General features: G+C 48.1%; 1 protein-coding gene across 2 annotated transcripts; it reads left to right on the top strand.

The window, feature by feature from the left end:
* The first annotated feature begins 859 nt into the window (after positions 1-859).
* Positions 860-22,141, top strand: SCYL3 (SCY1 like pseudokinase 3). Of its 2 annotated transcripts, XM_061561465.1 has the most exons (14): positions 860-1,191; positions 1,288-1,662; positions 4,443-4,518; positions 7,378-7,523; positions 7,914-8,027; positions 10,251-10,304; positions 11,094-11,196; positions 13,063-13,168; positions 13,756-13,833; positions 14,296-14,447; positions 15,480-15,670; positions 17,404-17,563; positions 18,716-19,728; positions 20,175-22,141. In XM_061561465.1, exons 2-14 carry the CDS (start codon positions 1,480-1,482, stop codon positions 20,280-20,282), a joined length of 2,484 nt encoding a protein of 827 aa, XP_061417449.1. In that variant the 5' UTR covers positions 860-1,191; positions 1,288-1,479; the 3' UTR covers positions 20,283-22,141. The 2 variants fall into 2 exon arrangements, with proteins under 2 accessions (XP_061417449.1, XP_061417448.1); XM_061561464.1 differs by having other exon boundaries at positions 860-1,662.
* The last annotated feature ends 451 nt before the right edge of the window (positions 22,142-22,592 follow it).

Raw genomic sequence — 22,592 nt, forward strand, 5'->3', positions numbered from 1 at the left:
AAACAGGAGGATTTCACCACAAATGTGGCTGTCGCCTGATGATGCTGGTTGTAATTACTGGCAAAACGTCGTGCTCGGATTTTAAATGTCGTGGATTTGCTCTCCAACACACCGGTGTGCTGAATCAGTAACGAATCGGCATGTTCTGCTCACGTGGTGATTGATGGGTTCAACGACACATTTATATTTACTCGATCTAACCACCCCCCCGCCCCGCCCCCAAATAACCTCTTATGCTTACCATCGATATCATTTGTCTCGTCCATTCTGACATTTACAACAAACGCCACGTGCCATATAGAACAACAAGACCGAGCGGGAGGTCATATGCATTCATTCAGTCCGGAAAGCAGCCCCCAGAGGCTGCACATGATGACACTTTGCTAAGACATTACTCAACAACAAAAAAACCCCACTCTCTATGATGGATGATAATTGATGATTATCATCCCAATTATTCGGTATCGTCTAAACCCCCCCCAAACCACCCCGGGGGGGGGGCCGCGAGCGCTCTCCGATTGCTCGGCACCCGATGACGACACCGGGGCCGTGACGTCACCCGATGACGACACCGGGCCGTGACGTCACCCGATGATAGACACCGGGGCCGTGACGTCACCCGATGATAGACACCGGGGCCGTGATGTCCCCCGATGACGACACCGGGCCGTGACGTCACCCGATGATAGACACCGGGGCCGTGATGTCCCCCGATGACGACACCGGGCCGTGACGTCACCCGATGACGACACCGGGGCCGTGACGTCACCCGATGACGACACCGGGGCCGTGACGTCACCCGATAGACACCGGGCCGTGACGTCACCCGATGACGCCACCAGGGCCGTGACGTCACCGGCAGTGGTTCCACAGCGGCAGCAGCAGCAGCGGCAGCGTCGGCGGCCTCCTCCTCAAACTTTTCCCCATTGGGGACTTTCGGCGCTCGCTCTCCACTCGCCCTCCTCACCGCACGCCGGCGCACGTTATTTGCCCCGGCAGCGGCAGGGCGCCACACGCCGAGGCGTTTCACTCAGAGGCTGCGGGCCCCCCGAGTGCATGAGGGTAGGGGCCTAGGCGAGGTGCAGGCGGCATGCCGCGCTAGGCCTCCATGCGCGCCTATGGCGACAGCGGCAACAGCGGCAGCAGCAGCAGCTGTAGCAGGAGGTGGAGCAGCAGCAGCTGTAGCAGCAGGTGGAGCAGCAGCAGCAGGTGGAGGTGGAGCAGCAGCTGTAGCAGCACGTGGAGGTGGAGCAGCAGCTGTAGCAGCAGGTGGAGCAGCAGCAGCAGGTGGAGGTGGAGCAGCAGCAGCTGTAGTGGCCTCCTGCCGTCCCCTCGCCGTAGCCCGCGTTTGTCATCAATAGCTGCAGAAGCGGCGGCAGGAGGAGGAGGAGAAGCAGGAGGATAAGAAACAGCGGGACGGGGGTCGGGGTCCTCACGCTGCGTCCTCACGTAGCCGACGTTAGCAGCCGCCGAGAGGCGATGGGCGCCGAGAGCAGCGCGCTGAGCGGCTTGCGACGCGACGAGGAGGAAGAGGAGCGGGGAGATGCGACGCCCGGGCCTGGTGGGGTCCGCGTCTGGGCTGCCCGGCTCGGCAAGAGCAGCAGGGCATCCCTGCTGCTGTACCCCGAGGGCGCCGAGGAACGCGCACGGACAGCGGCCAAGGTGAGAGATGGAGAGGGAGGCGGGCGGCGGGTGGGTGGTCGCGAGGTGTCGTCCTGAGCGCCACTCGATACAAGATCTCGATGTGATGTCAGGAAGTCACGATGAGACTTGTGAGCTGAGATTCAAGGCGCCGTGTCCTGTTGCTTGAGTCTCGAGGAGAGGTCTCTGATGGTCATATCTTGATTGGATGACGCCGGCAGGGACCCACGTGCTGGGTCTCGAATATGGCACAACGCGGCTGTCACTAACGGAGTGCGAGACTGGAGTGCATGTTGCCCACTCCGTTCCTGATGGGAAGCCAGGGCGAGACTCGGTTGAGATTAAAGCGCTCTCCTACTCGTCTACAGGAGAGACTCCTTATATGATGGTCAGAACGGGCAAAGATGTCCTCTTGCTCGCCGTCCAACGTGCGTCATTTCTTAACTGCGCATGAATAATGTACTTGAATGTACGTTGACTCAAGAGTAGGCCTCGGTAAGTTAATTTACCCTTTTTACCGGGTAAAAGGGTAAAGCTAAAGGTGTCGACATGCCAAGGGATAAGGTAAAGGGTAGGGTAAAGGTAGCGTGAAGTATTACCCGGTAAATACGGTGCCTTGTTTACCGCTAAAAGCTCCGTGGCGCAGTCCGTGGCCTCCATTTAATAAGTAATATAAACAAAATTACAAACACGCTTTTATTAAATGTACTGTACTAGTAATGGCAGAACTCCACGACTCCAGGAAGTGGCCCCGAAGCTTGCCATAACGCAAGGGGCCGTGGCCAATTACAGCCAACGTCAGTTGACCGTGGACAATTAGACCCAAGCCGAAACATAACTTATAAAAAAGATTGTTTAAAAACATATTTTTATGATAGAATATAGTGTTGTAAACAAAATGACATAAGTATACCAAGTTTGCAGTCGATACCACATTGGGAAGTGGGTTAAAATTGAGTTACAAGATTTGAGGATATAACAACGACAACAACAACAGACAGAGTGAGTTCAAAGAAAGCGTGTAAAATTGGAATCGAGAGTATTCTATATGTATAAAGCGCTCTAGCTAGCATTTACCGTTATAAACCTTTGTCATGTGTAGTAGTACCCCAGTAATTACCCTGTAATCGGGTAATTTTTATGGGGTAAGGGTAAAAGGTAGGTAAAGATAGGCTCGTTGCTTTTTACCTTACCTGCTAAAGGGTAAAAGGTAGGGTAGAGTGATTGTATTGTGGTAAGGTAAAAGGTAAGGTAAAGGTAGGCTTGTTTTTTTACATTTTAACTTTTACCTTACCTTGCCGAGGCCTACTCAAGAGCGCGGAAGCGTGGTCACCACATCTACGCCTCTATATAAGGAACGAAACAGGTGGACTTCTCCACAAATCTGGCTGTCGCCTGATGAAGCTAGTTATAATTAATGGCGAAACGTCGTACTCAGATTGTAAATGTTGTGGCTTGGCTCTCGAACACACCAGTGTGCTGTACTAGTAAAGCATTGACCTGTTCTGTTTACGTGACAACCCTTACTAGTTGGCTGTGTGATGGTGGCGGGTTTACCGGCACATTTATTCATATATTTACGCGATCTAACCCAAAAAAACCCTCTTATGGATGATATTGGTCGTGAAAGCCTACGTGTTAAGCTGCAGTCAGTGCGTTATTATCCCTTACCTGAGCCCAGTTGTGGTAGTGTGTGTCCCCTTTTCCATAAGTACATGGGTGGCCAGGGTGACGACTCTAATATGAGCCTCAAGGAGGTAATCATCGCTTGCCAAAGTTCATGTTCTCATGTTTATGTCAACTAATAAGAGAAGACCGTTCTTACCTGAGCTTTAAAGTGTCTTCACTTCCCTTAGCCTCGTTGTGGTAAGGTCATCCCATAGCTGAGGTTCATAGTGACCAGAATGAGAAACCCTGACCAAGGCCACACCTTACCTTAGCCTCAAGACGGCTAAGGGTGAGATAAATCCTATATTCAGAGTGGCCAATGTCTGCCATCCCTTAGCCGAGCCTCATGATGGTCAAAGTGAGAGAGACTCTCATCTATGCTTGTAGGGAAACCAATATAACCAATCCCCTATAACGTGTGCTTGAACGTCAGAATCTGCAAATTGAGTTGAAAAGTATGTTATGGTTTAGATAAACATTGATAAAGTGCTGGCACAAGGCTGTCTCTTGTGTATAGTTACAACCTGCCAGAGGAGAACTACAGGCTGATTGTCTCAAAAAAATGTACAGGCACTCTGGTAACCTATATAGCTGCATCCATAGTAACATTCACTGTGTTCTTATTCATAACCATAGTAACATTCACTGTGTTCTTATTCATAACCATAGCCTGTTGGTTACGTTTTTTTCTTGTCTCCCGACACTGACCCAGCCAAATATTAGTACCCGATGTAACGTGCCAACACCAGCTCTGCAATTTAGGGTTTGGTTTACTCTCCCCTCCTTCTGTGCCAGAAAACAGTTGCTGATCAACAGTACTTTCTTTGACTATCCAAACTAACAGATGGATTTATGCCTGTCGCATAAAACAGCACACAGAGGTAAGTAACCAGTGACCTGTGTTAATTTTCCTGCCATGGTTACCATCAGTGGCAAAGTGGTATGTTAACCTGACCTGGTTAATACAGACATGCAATCTGTCAACACCAGCAATGGGGAGACAAATGTGACCAGGGGTGATGCTGACCACATCTTCGTGTGCCAGCTTTGATAGCTAGTTGCTCGTTAACAGGACCTGCTGCAACAGTCTATAGGTCTCAACAGAGGATCTTTGTGTATTTTTTGTCACGCAGCACATGCGAACCCTCCGTCATCCAAGCATCCTCCGAGTTCTGGGAGCGTCTGCTCACAATGCTCCTTTGGAATCAGGTGCCACTTGCATGCACATACACACACACAAGAATGTAAACCAGCAACATGCATGAATAGTAAATGTTGTGTCAGCAACAGAAGAGGGGTTATTTTGTCACGTATATTGATATTCTATTTATTTCTGTTGATTGAGTGAAATACGTTATGTACACTTTTTAAAGACTGTTTATATCCATTTATGTTTAGTGTGAGTTATCTTATGACTTTAAAACAGTATTTTTTGTGTAATTAATACAAGTTTAAGGATTCATGCTGTAGGTACAGGTTCACCTCAAATATTGCTGTTGTGGCTTGTGATTTTTAAACCGTTTCCCAGCCCGTTCATTTAAAAATGCTTGTTGCATTTACAGTTAAGATTGCATAATTCTTTGGCAACGTTTCTTGAACATTTTCGTTATCAGGCATACGTAAAATTCCTTTTCAAAGCATAGCAAGTGGCAATTCTGGCTGGCAGAGCCATGAGGCACAGTGACTGGCACCATTAATTAATTAACAACAGATTGATGGTTGTTTCATAGGGCAGCATGATTTAATGAAGCTGTGTATAAATAGTAGATATGCGGTGATTCATCACCATTAGCTTATCCACTTTTGGATAAAAGCCTTGCCAAGCCATTCCCTATCTCATGGTTTGATATTGCATCCATCTAGTACCTGCACAGGAGCCGATTTGTTTGGCATCAGAGGGCAGTGCAGGAAAATTCGTTCGTGTACACTCGGGTACTCCTAAGCTATCTTGTTTTTATTTCCTGCCTTAACCAACCTGCACTGACCATCATAGTGAAGTATGGGCGACAAACTCTGCTAACCCACACAGCATGGGGAGGCCCTCATCCAGCATTGGAACTCTAAAAGTTGTACGAGTACACGTGTGCAATGTACGCCGCGTACACATGTACTGGACTTCTGTGGAAAAGAGCTTCATAGCTCATCGGATTCCTCCAATGTAAATAAAGATTCTGATTCTAAATTAAGAATGATTAATTTATTCATCCCATGACGTGTTGCCAATAGCACAATTGAGATATAAACTGCAAATCAAATTATGATATTGGTTATACCCAGATGATGTAGTTGCCTGGCAATACAAATGGTTATTAAATATGTTTTTGTGATGTTTTTTTGTCAGAACAGTATCACTCTTGACTGCACTGTGCAAAGTTATGACTGTACACATCACTCTACGAAATCAAATCATATCAAGAAGCTTAAAATGAATATAGTACTTATTAAATGTGTTAAAGTCAGTGAAATGCAGACAGGAGCAGGGTGACCTAAATTTCGGACGATAAACAAATAGTGCTTGCTCTTTGTAATTCCAATGTGCGTCTGCACAACATGCACACGTGTCATTCAGTAACTAGAGCTTGGGCATTACACGAAATTACCGCTATAATCAACCTCTCTGGCTCCATATTCACTGCCTCGTGTGCGGTGGTTACTGTAACCATCAGCCACGATCTATCTACCGCTGGATGAAGACCTCCCCAAGGCATAACCAACGATCTTGGCTTGAAATGTAATCATCCATCTAAATCCCGCACAATTGCTGATTTCATCACTCCAAAACTGCCACAGGATGCGCTCTCTAGAGTGTTCCTTCTTTTGGCTGCAATTATGTCGTTTGTATTGACTACTAACCATCGTCCCTTATTGAAACATACCCTGGCCAAGCCAATTTGTATTAACAATAGTATAAAGTATACTGTACGGGCGTATACAATATATACAGTTGTACAGCATACTTTATTTGTTTACCCAAGACTCTTAAGAGCCATCTTCAGGAGAGCCCTGCTTTGGGATGTTTGGCCATTTCTACTTGCACTTCCTCTGTATGTATGTATGTATGTTGAACTTCTTTCACACCATACGTAGCCAAACATGCTAATCGGAGGTGTGGAGGAAGGACTACAAACTATGAGAGGCACCAACATCATTGGCCTGCTAGCTCACACAGGAACCACCTCTGAACGATCCACCAACATCCACCTTCAAGATTGTTGTGTTAAAGGCATATCTATATATAAAAGGGAAATTTGTGAATATGTGTGTCTGTTGGAAATGTTTAGCATACTTCTCGACATGCAACAAACTTGAATTTGGCATGTGGGTAGCTTCCAGACTCTACACAATGCAAAAAGTATAAAAATAGACTTTTGTATTTTGGGGAGGGGAGGGCGCAACAATAATGGATTTATTTTGCACGGCAAGTGAGCTGTGACGTCACATCTGTCATGTCACCCACGCATGCGCAGTGCTTAGCGCGCTGTGCTACGAACCCGGTGACCCGAGTTCGATTCCCACTCACGGCCACCACTGGTGACGATTATTTGAACTGGTCCTGACCCTCCCCTGGGTCGACTCAGCCTCAAACACGTAACTGGTGTGGTGTGTGAACATCGCCACTGGGGAGACAAAGGCGGCCGGGCGTTGTGAATCTAAGTCCCGGGCGAAGCCGGGTAGTAAAGCTTGTAATAAATATACCGGGCGAAGCCGGGTAGTAAAGCTCGTAATAAATATACAGAAGACAAGACGGTGTCTCTGAGAGCTACATTACACTAATACAGCACACCGGTGTGTTGGCGAAATAGTAAATATTGTGGATTTGCTCTCCAACGACACATTTTTATTTACATAATCTAACCCAAAAAAGCTGTATTATGGATGATATTGGTCACGAAAGCGTTATGTGTTAAACTCATTAACTATATCTGCACTTGAGAACATGATTTATTCACAGGCAGTTGCCTGAATTCAATTCCAGGATCTCAGTGGTGTCACCTCAGCACTGACCTGTTGAGCCACCTGTTCCCCCTCGTTAGCAAGAGGAATATACTTGTAATTTGTTCGTTCAAGGGCTTGTGCCAGCGGGAGTGCCGTGGGTGCTGACGGAGGTGGCGATGCCGCTGTGGAGCATGCGGGATGCGGAGCGAGGCTCGGCGAGCGAGGTGGCGGGTGGACTCTACTCCGTCATGCAAGGCCTACTGTTCCTGCACAGCACGGTGTGTGTGTGTGTGCACGAGTGTCTTTGTGTAACCCATTGCGGAATGGCAGTGTATTTTTTGCGAGTCCGATTTACAACCACGGGCTAACATCAGTGCTGATTATCTGAACTGGTCCTGGGCTTTAATTTAGTACCTTGTGCAGAGTGTGTAAACATGAGCAATGGGGAGGCAGCCAGAGGTTGTGACACCATTCCATCGTGCGATTGATGCCAGCCATCATAGATGCTTGCTAATATAACTTGGCCCCAACCAGTCTATTAAAATCCAATATATTGGGGATCTTAATCCTATTATTGACCATGGCTGTGTGTCCTTGAGTTTGCATGTGCATTATTGGACACGTTTGTGTGTGTGTTTTTAATTCGGCATGGGCGTCTGTGTGCGCAGTGTGGCCTGACCCACAATTCAGTGGGAGAAGGCAGTGTATTGGTAACTCCGGCGGGGGAATGGCGGCTCGGAGGAATGGAGAGCTCCTGCACTTTCAGCCAGGCAACTCCACAGGTTAGTGTGCATTCCTGTGTGTGTGCATTTGTGTGTGTGTGCATTTGTATGTGTGCATTTAGTGTGTGTGTGCATTAGTGTGTGTGTGTGCATTGGTGTGTACATGGGGAGCAGTTGTGTTGCGGTTAGCACGCTGCACTACGAACCTGACGACCCGAGTTCGATTCCCGCTCATGGCTAAAATCAATAATGATTGTTTGGACCGGTCCTGGACCTCCCCAAGGTCGACTCAGCCTCAAATGAATACCTGGTTTGGTGTGTAAACATCGCCACTAAGGAGACAAAGTCGGTCGAGTGGTGCTGGCCACCCACCCCCTCGTGTACCATGCCAACCTTCGGAGGTGCTTTGCCAACAGCACTTGCCCCAACAGTCTGTTGAGGCTATTCCGGTAATCTTTGTGTATAATTGTGCGTGTGATGTGTGTGCATTAGATTGTATGATTGTCAGAGTTGTGCATTAGAATGGGTGCATAATTGTGTGCGATGTATGTGTTTATTGGTGTGCATTGCACCTGTGCAATGATGTTAACTAAAGTCCAGTGACATGATTTTAATTCCTGGCCAAGCACTGCAGATCAGTGGCAGATGGTGTCTGACTGCAGGCAAAACTTTACTTGATACGGCATTGTAAAATGCACAACAGTGTAGAGGCCGACTGAAACAGAATTTCTTATTTCGGCTGAAACCGAAAGTAAAAAATTTACTTTCGGCCAAAACCGAAACTCTGCCGAAAGAGGCCATATGCCAACTTTCGGCGCCAAAACCAAAACCGAATTACGGTCGACCTCTACAACAGTGATATGTTCACACCAACATTGGGAAGAAGAGGGTTAAATTTGTATTTAAAGCTTTCGTGACTGCAGGGATTCATCTTCTTGGTTCTTTCGGTAAAGTCACGTAGAAGGGAAATAAAAAAAAAACATAATAAAATAAGAAGAGGGTTGCCAGGAATGATGACCCACTTCCCTCTTGTGTACATTATGTGCTGTTGCACATTGCAACAACAGCCTCACATGACTGAATGTGTGACTGATCTTGTGTCTTTGCCTTAAGTCACAAAATGTTGCATAATTAAGCAACTTTTTAGTGTCGTTTCTGTAATGTATGTGTAGTTACAGGTGTGTATAATAGTGTTGTGAATTTGCCTGTGTATAAATATGTATGTTGAACTTCTTTCACACCATACGTAGCCAACCGTGCTCATCGGATGTGCAGGGGTCCTCATATATGGTTGAGCTTTGTGGATAAACAATGCAGAATGTGACATCTGTTTTAAATAGGGTGATTCTCTCAATCCCTAGCCTGGAATCGCCTTTCCATGATTAGGATGACATTTGATTCATAACAGTATTGTGGGATCGGTACAATTGTAGAATTATGGCGGTGCTAAACTTAGCAAAGTCCAGTTTGGCATTGAAGTGAGACGGCAGAGCACTTGTAGCCTGGCCAGCCTCATAGAATCTGCAATTAAATGTGGTCGGTGGCGATCAGGCACGGTTCGTCCACTAGGGGCGTTGTTGTGGCGCCGCTTCACCAAGCAGCTGGAGATGAGAAATTATTTTTTCAATAAAAATACTTTTCTATAAATTGTTGTGTTTAAATTTTTTAAAATATGATTATTTCAACATGAATTGCCAATGAAGATAACATTCTAAGTTGTTCATATTAGAAACTGCTGCAACATTGTCTGAGTTGTGCCTCGTGGAGGTCTCGGCGCTGCTGTGAAGGCGTCCGAGTGAGAGATATCCCTTCATTTATTGCGATTAGCTTAGCATTTTAGCCATGCCGTTTGATAACCATTCATGGCTGTAATGACGATGTCACAACGCTAGGTTGCACTTTGCAAATGTAGCAGGTTACGGCACTGTCAAAGGGGTTGTGTAGTGTGGACTTGAGGGTCATGGGGACAGCATTTGAGTGCCTTGTTGTTTTGTTTCATATTGTTTATAAATGCCTAACGTTGGTAGCTAAAACAGTTATATCATTTTCACGGGAAGGCCAATAACAAGTTTTTCTTAATTAGAACACCATATAAAATAAGGTCCAAGCTGGAATGAAAGGAATCAAATAAGATTTATACAAATACATTTGGTCCAGCTCTAGTGTGTACACTAATCCTACGTATGAGTACGAGAGCCCGTGTATGTGCGTGGCACATGTGTAATTCTGATCAAGTCGTGTCTGTGCATCCATATGGGTCTGTGTGTGTGTGTGCGCGTGCAGTTCCTGGAATCAATCCGTGCTCTCCGCGATCCTGACAGCATTCCTCCAGAGGAGGTCAGCCCTAAGGCAGCTTACCACCCTTCCGAATCATTCTCATGTCTGAGCTGTTTAAAAATTAATCTACCCGAGTCTCATATGATCCCTTGTGATGCGGAACACTTTTGTAAGCAGGTAACTGCCGAGCTGGGTGTATGAAAAAATTCTAGGATAGGAGTGTTGAGTGCGTTTATTGTTGCAATCATAAGTGTAAATTCAACCACTTTAATATAGTTTTTTCAGCCATGGTCACTTTTCTTCTGGATGAAGGCCACCCGGCCACCCATTCATTCGCCGTCCTTCATGTTCTTGCAATCCCACGCTCCTATTTAATGCCTGCATATGAGTTGATCTCATCACTCCCCCTCGATGGTGGTTATCCTCAGACGTGTTCTATCCTTTGGCCGATATTCCATCACCAGACTCGTCAATCTACCATCATCCATTGAGTGATCCCTAATTTTTATTTTGTTCTCTAATTCACGTGTTTTTTTTCTGTCTCTAAGTATCCGGCCATGCTTCTTTACACATGGATATAGTGTGTAAAGCCAGATTGTCATATTACAGTATCTATACATTGATTTAAAATGCAGCATTAAACATTTTCTATTTTTAAATTAGTCCTGTATTTACGATTTCAGCACATGCATTTTTTTCCTAATTAAGCTGTACATTTCAAAATTATTTAAAACTGTGCAAAATACTAGTGTGTGAAGCTCATGTGTATCATGTTAACATCTGCACAGTTTCTGGTGTGTACTCATGTATGCGTGTGTGCATGGATGTGCGTGCCTTGTGTGTATGCAGACACCCAGGTTCCAGGGTTTGCAAGTCGCCGTGGGTCATGCAAGGGACGTTTACGCATTTGGGATTTTGGCCCAGAAGCTATATTCGCTGCTCTCGGACCTCGGTAAATAAAGTGTATGCACTTACAAAGTTTATCTCTCTGGTTAAGTGTGGAGGGGGGTACTTTTTTATTCATGATCGTGGTTTATGTAACAATTTCATTTCTAATGTATGTGGCTGAGTGCTTGGGGTCGTATGTAGTGTCGGGCAGCGGCAGTGCAGAAGTTCGCGTGTTGCTCTACGAACCCCGGAGTCCCGAGTTCGATTCCTGCTCACGGCCAACACGTGACGATTATCTTAACCAGTCCTGGGCCTCTCCTAGGTCGACACAGCCTCAAATGAGTTCCTCGTGCAGTGTGCAAACATCGCCACTCGGGAGACAAGGGCACCCGGGCATGGTGCGAGCCACCCACCCCCTCATTCGTGTGCAGTGCCGGTCTTAATAGGTGCCCCAACAGTCTGTTAAAGGCTATACGGGGGGGGGGGGGGGGGCGTCTTTGGGGTTGTATGTGATTGAGTGAGAGTGGTTGTGCGTGTGTGTAATACATACACTTGTGTGCCTGTGCGGTCATGTAGTAGTTTGTGCAATGTGCCTGCAGTGCCACCCATTTGGGTTCAATTCCTGGTCATATATGTCCTGGGCTTGTAGGTTGACTCTACATTATAATAGGTACTTTGTGCATTGCGTAAACGTCTCTCTGGAGATGAAGACGACTGTCTCTGGTGCTGACTACATCACTGCACAGAGTTCGTAGAGTTTACACTTTTCACATTTTTGTTGAACTGGTTTCAGATTCTGTGTCCCTGGCCTTGGCACTCTCATTGTCGCTTTCGCTCGTAACATCTTAGATGCGGCGGCATTTTCTGCAGCTTAACGGCGATAAAAGTGAGATTCTTTTCATTGGCTCCCCCCCCCCATCAGCTGCCCAAGGTTTGCCCTCTCAATCTGGTGACCAATGGTCAGAATGTCTGCTGAACACACAAAGTTAGAAATCCCGGTGTTGTCTTGGGTCAGTCTTTATGTTGCCTGGTTTTTCCAGAGACTGCCCCATTCGCTCAAATTTTCACATCTTGCCTATTGCAAAACCTTTCGTTTCAGAGCTCCAAATAACCTTCTTTGAACTCTGCAGTGTGTCCAAAATGCGGCCAACAGGGTGCTCATTCGCACTACTCGTCAGGACCATATTTCACTTGTGCTCATGTCTCTGCATTGGCTTCCACTTCAAAGTCGCATTAAGTTTAATAATCTCCTACACCATACTTCCATCAGTTGATTCAGCTTCACACTCCACTCAGATCTCCAAAATCCACCGATTGTGCCCTACTCTGCATACAGTATTCTAGGCTTCGAAATTGGGGTGATCACCGGGCTTTTGTCTGCACAGTGCCCAGGCACTGGAATTCCGTGCGCTTGGATGTCAGCAACTTAGTTGATGGAAACTTAAGTCCCGGCCAAAGACCCCACCTGTTTAAAACGGCCTTTAATTCTCCATTGTCTGTATGAATGTTGAAATTATTTGGCACCGTACGTAGCCGACCATGCTCTTTGGAGTTGGTGACTTATCACTTCACGTATGTTCCTCCTCCATATGCATGGCGCTCTGAGATTGATTGTGTAAGTGCGCCTTATAAATCTACATTATTATTTCTACATCAGCCTTAATAGGTGCTTGCCAACAGTACTTAACTCTGCAATACATAAGGCTAAATGGGGGGGAGACTTGTGTGCAATTGGCTGTGTGTGTGTGTGGTAACATGGGAGATTGTGGGAGTGCAATATGCTTGTATGGATGTATGTTCAACTTCTTTCACAATGTACGACAACAATGTACGGCAACAAACTAAACACAAAAAGCAGTTCAAAATGAAATCTTTCTCAATCTAGATTTTAAATGCTTCGTGTTACTCTTGTTTTAATATTGGGACACAGGAGAGGTGGCAGATGGCTTCATGTCACTGGTGGAGACGAGCCTTCTCAACGCTGACCCCACACTAAGGCCACCTCTTACCACCTTGACCACACATGGGCTGTTTCGGTAAATACACGTTGCATCCTCATAGGCACACGCGCACATCATCACGTGTATGTTCACATGCAGATAAATATCCAGTTTAGGCTCTAGACGATAGTGGAAAGGTATGTTAGAAGTGAGTACCAAACACTTGCTTCTGTCTACCAAGTGTTCATTTTGAGTTGTGGACCACACTGAACAAAGATTCCAGGTTAAAAGAAAATCTGTGTGTGTTAACCCATGATATCTGGGTCTGTCCTACAACCTCGCAGCTTGATGATGCACATACCTTGTGGTAATATGGCTAATTAGTGGGAAAATGGCATCTGTCACTGTGATGTGAGCGCTATGAACCTAGCGACCAAGAGTTCACTTCCTGGTCGTGTAGGCAATTCAGCCTTTAAAGGAGTACCTGGTGTGGCGTGTAAACATTGGAATAGAGCAGACAAAGGCAGCGTCCGTGCTGCTTGACCACACCACCAACTGCCTCTTGCTTCACGTTGAACTTGGCAGTTTATTGCAAACGATGCTCATCCCAACGGCTTGTATGCACATGCAGGGGATCTTAATGTGGTTTGTATAGTGTTGTGTGTTTGTGTATGTATTTTCAGAAATGATTTTCAAGAAGTGCTGGGATTCTTGGATGACCTCACCCTCAAAAGTGAGGAGCAAAAGCATGAATTCTTCAAGTAAGCTCCTCTCAGGAATTGCTGGGTGGTCCAGAAGACTGGACCATCCAGCACCACCCCCTACGTCAGAGCCAGATTTGGTTAGATGCTGGGTAAAAATCTGGCTCTCGGCCACCTGTGATTAAACCGGGTTCTTGGCTAGAGCGAGTCTCGGCCCAGTCACCAATAATCGCACAAAAACACCATGTTGATATTTGGAGTTTGCGTGTGTCTCTCTCCCTGTGGTCATGTGGATTTTTCTCAGTTTCCTCTGGTTTTTCCCTCCACATTTAGAAACATGCGTTTAAGAGTACCTGGCTGCTATAAATTGCCAGGTGATAAGCTATCATTTGTGGCCAGGTTGCTTCTGAAAAAGAGCTACATAGCTCAGTGGGCCTTAACCGGTAAAATTAGAATAGCTTAGTAGTTTAGCGTTACAAGAGGAAATGGTGCTGACAGCGTTGCCATACCTACCATCTGCAGGTTCCTGCTGGAGCGAGTGCAGGCGCTGCCTGAGAACTTGGTGGCCAACAGATTGGTCCCCAGGCTTATGTCTCCACTGGTACTGGCCGAGCCTGTGGCCGTGAAGAGCTTCCTGCCACACCTGCTGACACCCAAATCAGGGCACACTGGGGGTAAGTGTGTGTGTGTGTGTAGCAAACAACTTTGGACAGGTTGCGATCGTGATGATAATGGTCGTAGAAAAGCAAGGTGTCTCTGTGCTCGCATGCAGTTTTGGGGAAGGCACTGGATAATACTTCCTATGACCAAGTCAATCGGAATTTGTGCCCGATCTCAGCTCAGCAGAATTGAGCCTGAATAGTACATGGAAAGGGGACCACCATTCATTGCAGGTGTTATAGGTGGCTTCGGGTCTACCTTGTAAGCAGCAGCGGGCACTGTATTGTACTATGACCCCCTTTCTGCTCCCTGCCTTCTCCTACGCACGGCCTGCACGGCGTGGAGAAGCCCTCATCCAGCAGTGGATTGATGAAGGGCTGTCTTAGTCGTGCTCAATGGTGGACCTAAGCCATTGGTGGAAAATTACATAGTCTTATGGTGGGAAGTAGTTACTCCAAAGGATATGGCCACTGTTGACCTCTCACAAAGTGCTTGTTATTTTATTCACTCTGGAGAGACAATTGGCTAGGTCAACCCCCCACCAACCAGAATCTGAACTCTTGACCTTTACATTATAAGTCAGGCACGCTAACCGTAGTGCCATGCAGCCAGATCAATCGTAAAGGTAGCGGTGGAGAATACATCTCTTGAAAAGCCTCTATTATTCATTAATATTTTATTTTCGTTGACATGGCCGAGAGGCAGCGTGTTTGACATTACTTGCAAACTTTTGTGGCTGGGGCCCAGTGGCCGCCCTGGCTTAAAACTGCGGGCATATTAACCGAAAATACCCGAAGCCTCTTTCACATTGGTGGACGTTAAAGATCCCACGATTCAAAAACAGTACCCCGTTTGTGCCGGCGTTACAGCCCAAAATTTGCTAAATCTAACATCTGATCCATTAATTTCATCTCCCACCTCTGGTGGACCATGCTTGTATGTGAAACATGACCATTTTCGTGATGGCCTTGTGTGTAAGATTGTAATGAATACCGAACGTGTTGATTGTGATCAATCATAGTTTTTTTCCCTGCATGGTCACACAGACCAGGTGACGGCAGCTGGCCAGTGGGAAGGCTTGCTGAGCGCGCCGGCGTTCCGTGAGCACGTGTGCCCACGCGTGTGCGAGCTCTTCTCGTCGCGCCACGCGCACGTGCGGGCAGCACTGCTGGGCACGCTGCCCGCGTACGCCCCCAGCCTGACACGCCACGAGCTGGAGCACACCGTGCTTCCGCAGGTACCCGCTCGCGTCTGTGTGCGTGCATGTATAGTGAGTCCAACTGAGTCGCAGACGTTGCTCCTTTTAGAGGCAACACTTTTATTTGTAACACCGTAACACAAAAGGGTAACTGCATCTTTACCAGATACAATCTAGGGTGGTGACCACCCAGCTAACTACACTATACAGGGGAGTTACTGCTACGTAGGGTCGGACCCTCGCTCGAGTCTCCGACCACGTGGTCCCCCGTAGGACGAGGCGCTTCCAGCTTGAGACGCGTAACTTCCAGCTTGTAGAACGAAGAGAGACCCCGGTCCCTCTCAGGGAACCTGCCTTATATCCCTCTCCGGTCGGGGCCGCTCCGCCCTCGGCCCCGCTCGCCTTCCCAAACGTTCTCGTTCCCTCTCGATCCCTCTCAAGAGTTCTCTCCGGACATGTGATCACCCCGTAGTCCCCCCTGTATGGACATTCTGGATCAAGTGTCTACGGGGTCAACCAGAGTGCCATGGCCCGGGGCAAACCTGACCCCTGGGCTGACGCTCACCCCCTCCCCCTCGGGGGGGAGCCCCCACCACACGCTGTGCGTGGTGCCCGCACTATCCCAGTGCTCGTCAAACGCCGCTAAGGCTGGTGTTACTCACAGCCACCCACACGGTGCTGTCCACGATTTCGGAACATCGAACAGCACGACCCTTCCGGGCCGGCACCATACAGTGACATCCCCGATGTCACTACACGTGTTGTGTGTGTGTGTGGGGAGCGGTAGTGTAGTGGTCTGCGTGTTCCGCTATGAACCCCGTGTTCCGAGTTTGAATCCCCGCTAACAGCCAACACCAGTAACGAATATCTGAACTGGTTCTGGGCCTCCCCTAGGTCGACTCAACCTCAAATAAGTGCCTGGTTCGGTGTGTAAGCATCGCCACTAGGGAGACAAAGGCGGCTGGGCATGGTGCTGCCACCCACCCCCTCGTGTGCCGTGCCGGCCGTCATAGGTGCTCGCTAACAGGATTTGGCTCAAAAGTCTCTTCAGAGGGGATCTTTTTGTGTGTGGAGTATGACAGTGGTGCGTCTGCCAGTCATCTCAGTCAATAATATTAATGAGGAATTTGATAGGCAGCTTGCTTAATTGCCTCATCAACTCAAAGAGCTTGATACCATATTTCACCTCAACCATACAGATACCCCATGCATTGTGCATGAGGGGGTGGTGAACCTGGCCTCAGTCTACCTTAGATTGACACCTGCCCCAATCTTATAATGGTAACCCAAGTTATTTTTGCACATGTCGCTGCTGTGCCAGCTTTATTATGCTCTTGATAACAGTACCTGCCCCACTAATCTGTTCATTCTAAGAGCAGAGTTATTTTTCATGTGTGTTTGCTTACATTCGTGCATGTGTACATGTGTGAAGTGGGGGGAGCAGTGGCCTTGCGGTTAACCGACTGCGTTGTGAACCAATTATCTGAACCAGCTCTCTGCCGCCTCTTGGTTAAATGAGTCTAAAATGAGTACCCGGTATAATATGTAAACATTAGCACGAAGTTGACATGGACCCATGAGTGCTGCTGGCCAGACCACCCAGGTCACTCTTGCAAATGAGCCTATCCTGATCTCCTAAATTCTCACCTGTTTATAAACAAAATAAACTTGATTTGACCTCATTTGCCATGATGCTCGCCAACAAAACTTGTCCTAACAATCCACACAGCTTTAGAGGGATCTCTTTGTGTTGTGTGTGAATATGCACGCAGCTGCTTCTGGGCTTGCGGGACAGTAGCGACGAGCTGGTGAGCAGCACGCTGCACGCGCTGGCGGAGATGGTGCCTCTGCTCGGGGCACAGACGGTGATCGGTGGAGGGAGGGAGCGCGTCTTCAAGCCGTGCGCACCCAGATTCCACCGCGACACGCTCGGTACAAACAAAGACGCAACAACAACAACCGCTATTCGCCACTAAGTGGCGGTGACGTCACCACGACGCTTGTGCCAGGCCATGTGCACCTTGAGGCCATGTGACGTGTCGAACGCCCGCTGGCAGGAGGCCACGGAGCAGACCCAGCAGGTGCCACGGGTCGACTGACACACACGCACGTGCACACACACACACACTACTGACTGGGTATTCACTAGCTGCAAATCGTTGGCACATGCATACTGCTGTAAGCAGACTGCTGCGTCACGATGTACTGCTGGGATGAGGACATCTCCATGCTTTCACCATACTTCACTACGCTGATCAGTGCTGGTGAATGAAGGCAGGAAGCATAGAAGTATAGTTCATACATTTAGCTGCACTGCCCTGTTCTGCCAGCTACAAATCCCCGCAGCCTGTAACGACCTGGCGTGCGTGGTCATCATCCATCCAACCACTATATCCGAGTTTAACCCTGCGCTTAGCTCCCGAGATCTGATGAGAATGGGCGTCTTCCGTTTGATTTGATTTGAGATTTGCACAAACAGTATATACAGTCAAACACAGTACATTCTCATATAAGGATAGCACCTTTTTTACATACACGCAAATACAATAATCCCCATTTTAACCTGGAGGCAAGTGGTGTTAGCAGTCAGGAGTGTTCAACCTGTGACATAAACTCCCAAGTAACTTTTTATATTCCCTGTGCTGATGCTGTGTCCTCCATGGTATCAGATTCTCATCTTAGGCTGATTTGACTTAGGGGGGGGGAAGCCAAGGCAAGCTTAACTCACTAATGGTGTGAGTGGAAAGGAATCTGATTATGTACAGTGTATTTGATTGCTTCCCTCACACAACACACAGATACAAGTAAATTCCCTACCATACTCAATACAGCCACTCGAGCATTGCTGCATGGATCCGTGCATGGATCCGTGCATGCACTCGCGTGGATCCGTGCATGCACTCGCGTGGATCCGTGCATGCACTCGCGTGGATCCGTGCATGCACTCGCGTGGAACCGTGCGTGCATGCACTCGCGTGGATCCGTGCATGCACTCGCGTGGATCCGTGCATGCACTCGCGTGGATCCGTGCATGCACTCGCGTGGATCCGTGCATGCACTTACGTGCACTCGTATAATCTGCAGGCTCCCCGGCGCATTCTCCCAAGCACGTGGCAACAGCAGCGACAACGACAGTGGCGGCGGCGGCGACCCCATCATCCTCGACGTCCTCGCTGACGTCCTCGCTGATGTCCTCTCCGCCACGTAGGCGACTGTCCGCTGACTCGACGAGCACAGTGGCAGAAGGGGCCGACTGGCCCGACTGGGAGAGCGAGGGGGTCGAGGGCAACGGGACAAACCCCTGTGACGCCAGCCGCGTCCGCTCGCGGGAAGACGGCCACTCGCAGAAAAGCGAAAACGGGAGCATTCTGCTCACTGACTTGGCCCAGTTGGCGCCGACATCCAAGCAAACGATGGCGGTGATGAACGGGGCGGTTGTCGATGCCCGGGGGGTGATTGCGGCGGGAGGCACAGCATCCCGTACGCAGGTGGCAGACAATGAGGTCCGCAAAACAAAGCCCCGTGGACTTCAGCTGAGGCTAGATGGGCCCAGCCGGCAGCCCTCCGCGATATTTTCATCATCATCGTCGTCGCTTTCGTCATCTCCTTCATCGCTTTCATCACAGCAGCAGGATGCTCGGACGGATGCTCACACTGCTGTGCGGGATGGACCGGCTGTAGGCAAGCTTTCGGCAACAGTAGCGTCTTCATCATCATCGTCGCCAACTCAGCCTTCCTTAAGCCTACACACATCGAAGGCATCGCCGTCGCAACCATTGGTGGTAAAATTGGCGCTGGCGCCAAAAGCTCCGCCGTCGACACGGCCACTGCAGCTGGGCGAGGAATTCAAGATCACTGCCAAGGGGCGGCGCTGGGCAGCAAGGGACACAGAGCTAGACCTCTTCGCCGACATGGAGCCCACGATCACGTTTGACCGCAGTGATTCTTGTGATGCAGCTGCCACCGTCGCCACCACGGGCGACTCGCACACAAACCCTGCCATGGACTCCAGAGGGACGCGCGATGCCGAAGCGCCAAGTGGCACTGGAGATGGGAAGACGCAGCCGGACAAATTCGCTGCAGTCGCTGCAACTGAGGTGAGACGCACAGCTGTACGTGCGCGAGTCGGCGTGTATGCACGACGACGATAAGAAATATCCCCTCCACCCTCTTTAAATTTGTTAACTTTTTAGACCAGTTCTGTTAATGAGCCCCTGTTAATGGCTACCACAGGACACGAGCCAGCATTGTGTGCTCGAGGCAACTTTTGTCTCCGCAATGCCAGTGTTGACACCATAAGAAGTACTACATTAAGGCTGGGTCACCCTACAGAACTCCCAGTGCGAGTTAAGGCACTATGTATGGGTAGTTGCACATGAAGTCTCGTTAATTTAACCTGTATTTGATTGCGATAATTAAAGAACGGTGCGCTTACAATGATAAGTCCTTGTGTGAGAACACTTGCATACGCACAGGCACAAATGATCTCTCAGACCGCAGACGTGCCACTTGTTTTTTTCCCTACCTTTTGTCCAACTCCCAGGATGCGTCATGGGGCTGGGATGAAGACACCGAACTGGACTGGAGCGAGTCAGGCTGGCAGGATGCGGAACATGAAGAAAAGCAAAGCAGAGCTGACACAAACTCTTAGCACAGACCGTGACAGAGTGGTCATCCATATACCTGCTCCCTTTCTCCTCTTCCTATCACGCCCACTCTCCTACCTCTTTTAATGTGACCTCATCACTCAAACTGTCCTTTTTTAAATGTTCAGCTTTTCTACTATCTGCCCTCCCAAATTCATTACTTTTTCAATCATTCTTATCCTCCGTTCACTATCCGGCATTTCATATTTGTGCTTGGCGTGCTGATCACCAATCTCTGCTCAGCGAAAATTTGAGCAACCTTACGTGGTGGCGATATGATTTACACCAGCACTTGGGGAGACTAAGGTGGCGGGGCATGCAAAGTGCTGGTTCCACCACCACCTTATTGTAATTTGCTGAGTCGGCTTTAAAAGTTGCTCGCAAATGACACTCGTCCCTGCAAGCTTAAAAGGAAAACATTCTTGGTTCCTCTTTTTATATTTGTCTCATACTTTCAATTCCCTGTCTCTTTTCCGACTCATTGTCATTGCATTGTGCAGTGATGATGCAGAACTCTATCTTAGGCAGTTGCCTTCTGGCTCTGTAATGGAGCTAATCATCTCAAGGGGCCCACAGACTGTGCTTCTCAACACTATTTTTTAACCCCTGCCTCCACGAGGCCAAAAGGAGAGGTCACTCGTCGACCCCCCCCCCCGGCTTCTGGAATGGCTTTCCCTGAAAGCGGCGGCACTGGTCCATTCGGCACTGGGCACGCGTTTCGCTCATCAGTGCCAAGCATTCCCATGGCCAGCATTTGCCTACAATAGCCAGATGGTGACGCTGGAGCCAGTGAGAGGAGCTCGCTGAAATTCCAGAACGAGTGCATTGCCAGAGACGCCTTCGTTCACTCAAGTGGTCTGTGAAAGATGCTTTAAGAAGAAAACGATCCTGATGTTGCTGGACGGTTGTTGTTGTTTGGCTGAAGGCAGCCGGCACTTTCCGCTTGTTTGTTTGAAGCTGCGGAGTGAAGCGGATTGGAACGGGACTGCCACCGCACTTCACATGCACATCTAACTCGTTCTGCGCTTTAATGCACACACCGCATGCATACTTTTGTGTTTAAACTTCAGTCTCTGCTGGAAAGGTTATGCATTACACTTCACCCTCCACAAACCTCTGCTCAGTGTAATAGGTAACTTAAGTGTATTGTTAGGGCATTGTGAGATCAGGTCTTGGCTCAATGATGTTTGTGCAGCCCAGTCTATTGATGCCAGCCTGTGATATTCAGTGACTGTTGGGACAGGGTTGGATTGTTTGGTGGTGTCAGTCCCTGTGTTGAGTGAACACGCAATTGACACGTGTTCATTCTGTGCACAGCAAGGAAACCCAGGCATAAGACTGACTTGAGCACACTGTAAATATTAATAACCAAGCCTTCATAACAGTGGGGGCCGGTGTCACTCCTGTACTGGATGGAACACTGCACCAAAGAATGTATGATCCATTGTGGGGTAGCTCCTTGAGAGAAACTCTCCAACGATAAGCTTCACAGCAAGCACGTGCCTAGGGTGGCCTCAAATGCCCTACGTACATGTGATTATCTGTGATGAATACATTGCGCCCGGCACTATGGATGAGTAGCTTCAAAACCTGTGGCCAATGTCGTTTGTTTTTATTTGTCAATATAGCTTCATCTTGTTGGGTAGCTTGAAAAGGCAGGCTGTGTCTGGCTTGTGCATGCCTCCATATGCTGCTCTCGACATCAAACCATCATTCTGCTGGTCCACATCAAGGTTTGGCAGCATTGCATCAGAGATGTATGGGCCATTTTAGACTGAACCTACGTCACCGCACATATTTATGGACGAATCAATTGGGAGAGGGTTTTTCTTAATTGTGGTAATAAAAATTAATGTGAAGTTGCCTTGCCGCTTGCATAATTCTCATTTTGTACAAAATGCACTTATGTTAAGTTGTCTCTTTTTAGACGGGGCTTCTCCGTGCCTAGTGAAAAGGAGTGAGCAAATGCATTTTCAACGGAATGGTGGGATCTAGATGTTGGGACATTATGAAACACTGCAGGATTTTTTTTCAGTCCACGTTTTCGTTTTTTGATGCAAAATTCAACTGGAAAAAATAAATCTCAACTGGTGAAAATATGTTGAGGTGCACGATTACGTAGTTGAGTGTGTGTGTGTGCACACGAGCACATGATATCGCTGAACACTGGGTTCTACATATTGGGCATATAAAGCTGCTCAAATGTGAATTCATATTCTATGGTTCTATTGGTAAAGTCACGTGGATAGAAAATAAAAAATAAAGTGAATAAAGAATATCACGACGTTTCGACCGTAACACAAGCGGTCATCAGG

This window comes from Lethenteron reissneri, chromosome 27 (assembly GCF_015708825.2).
Source record: "Lethenteron reissneri isolate LAM-NWPU_2019-01 chromosome 27, ASM1570882v1, whole genome shotgun sequence".
In the NCBI taxonomy this organism is placed as follows: Eukaryota; Metazoa; Chordata; class Hyperoartia; order Petromyzontiformes; family Petromyzontidae; genus Lethenteron; species Lethenteron reissneri.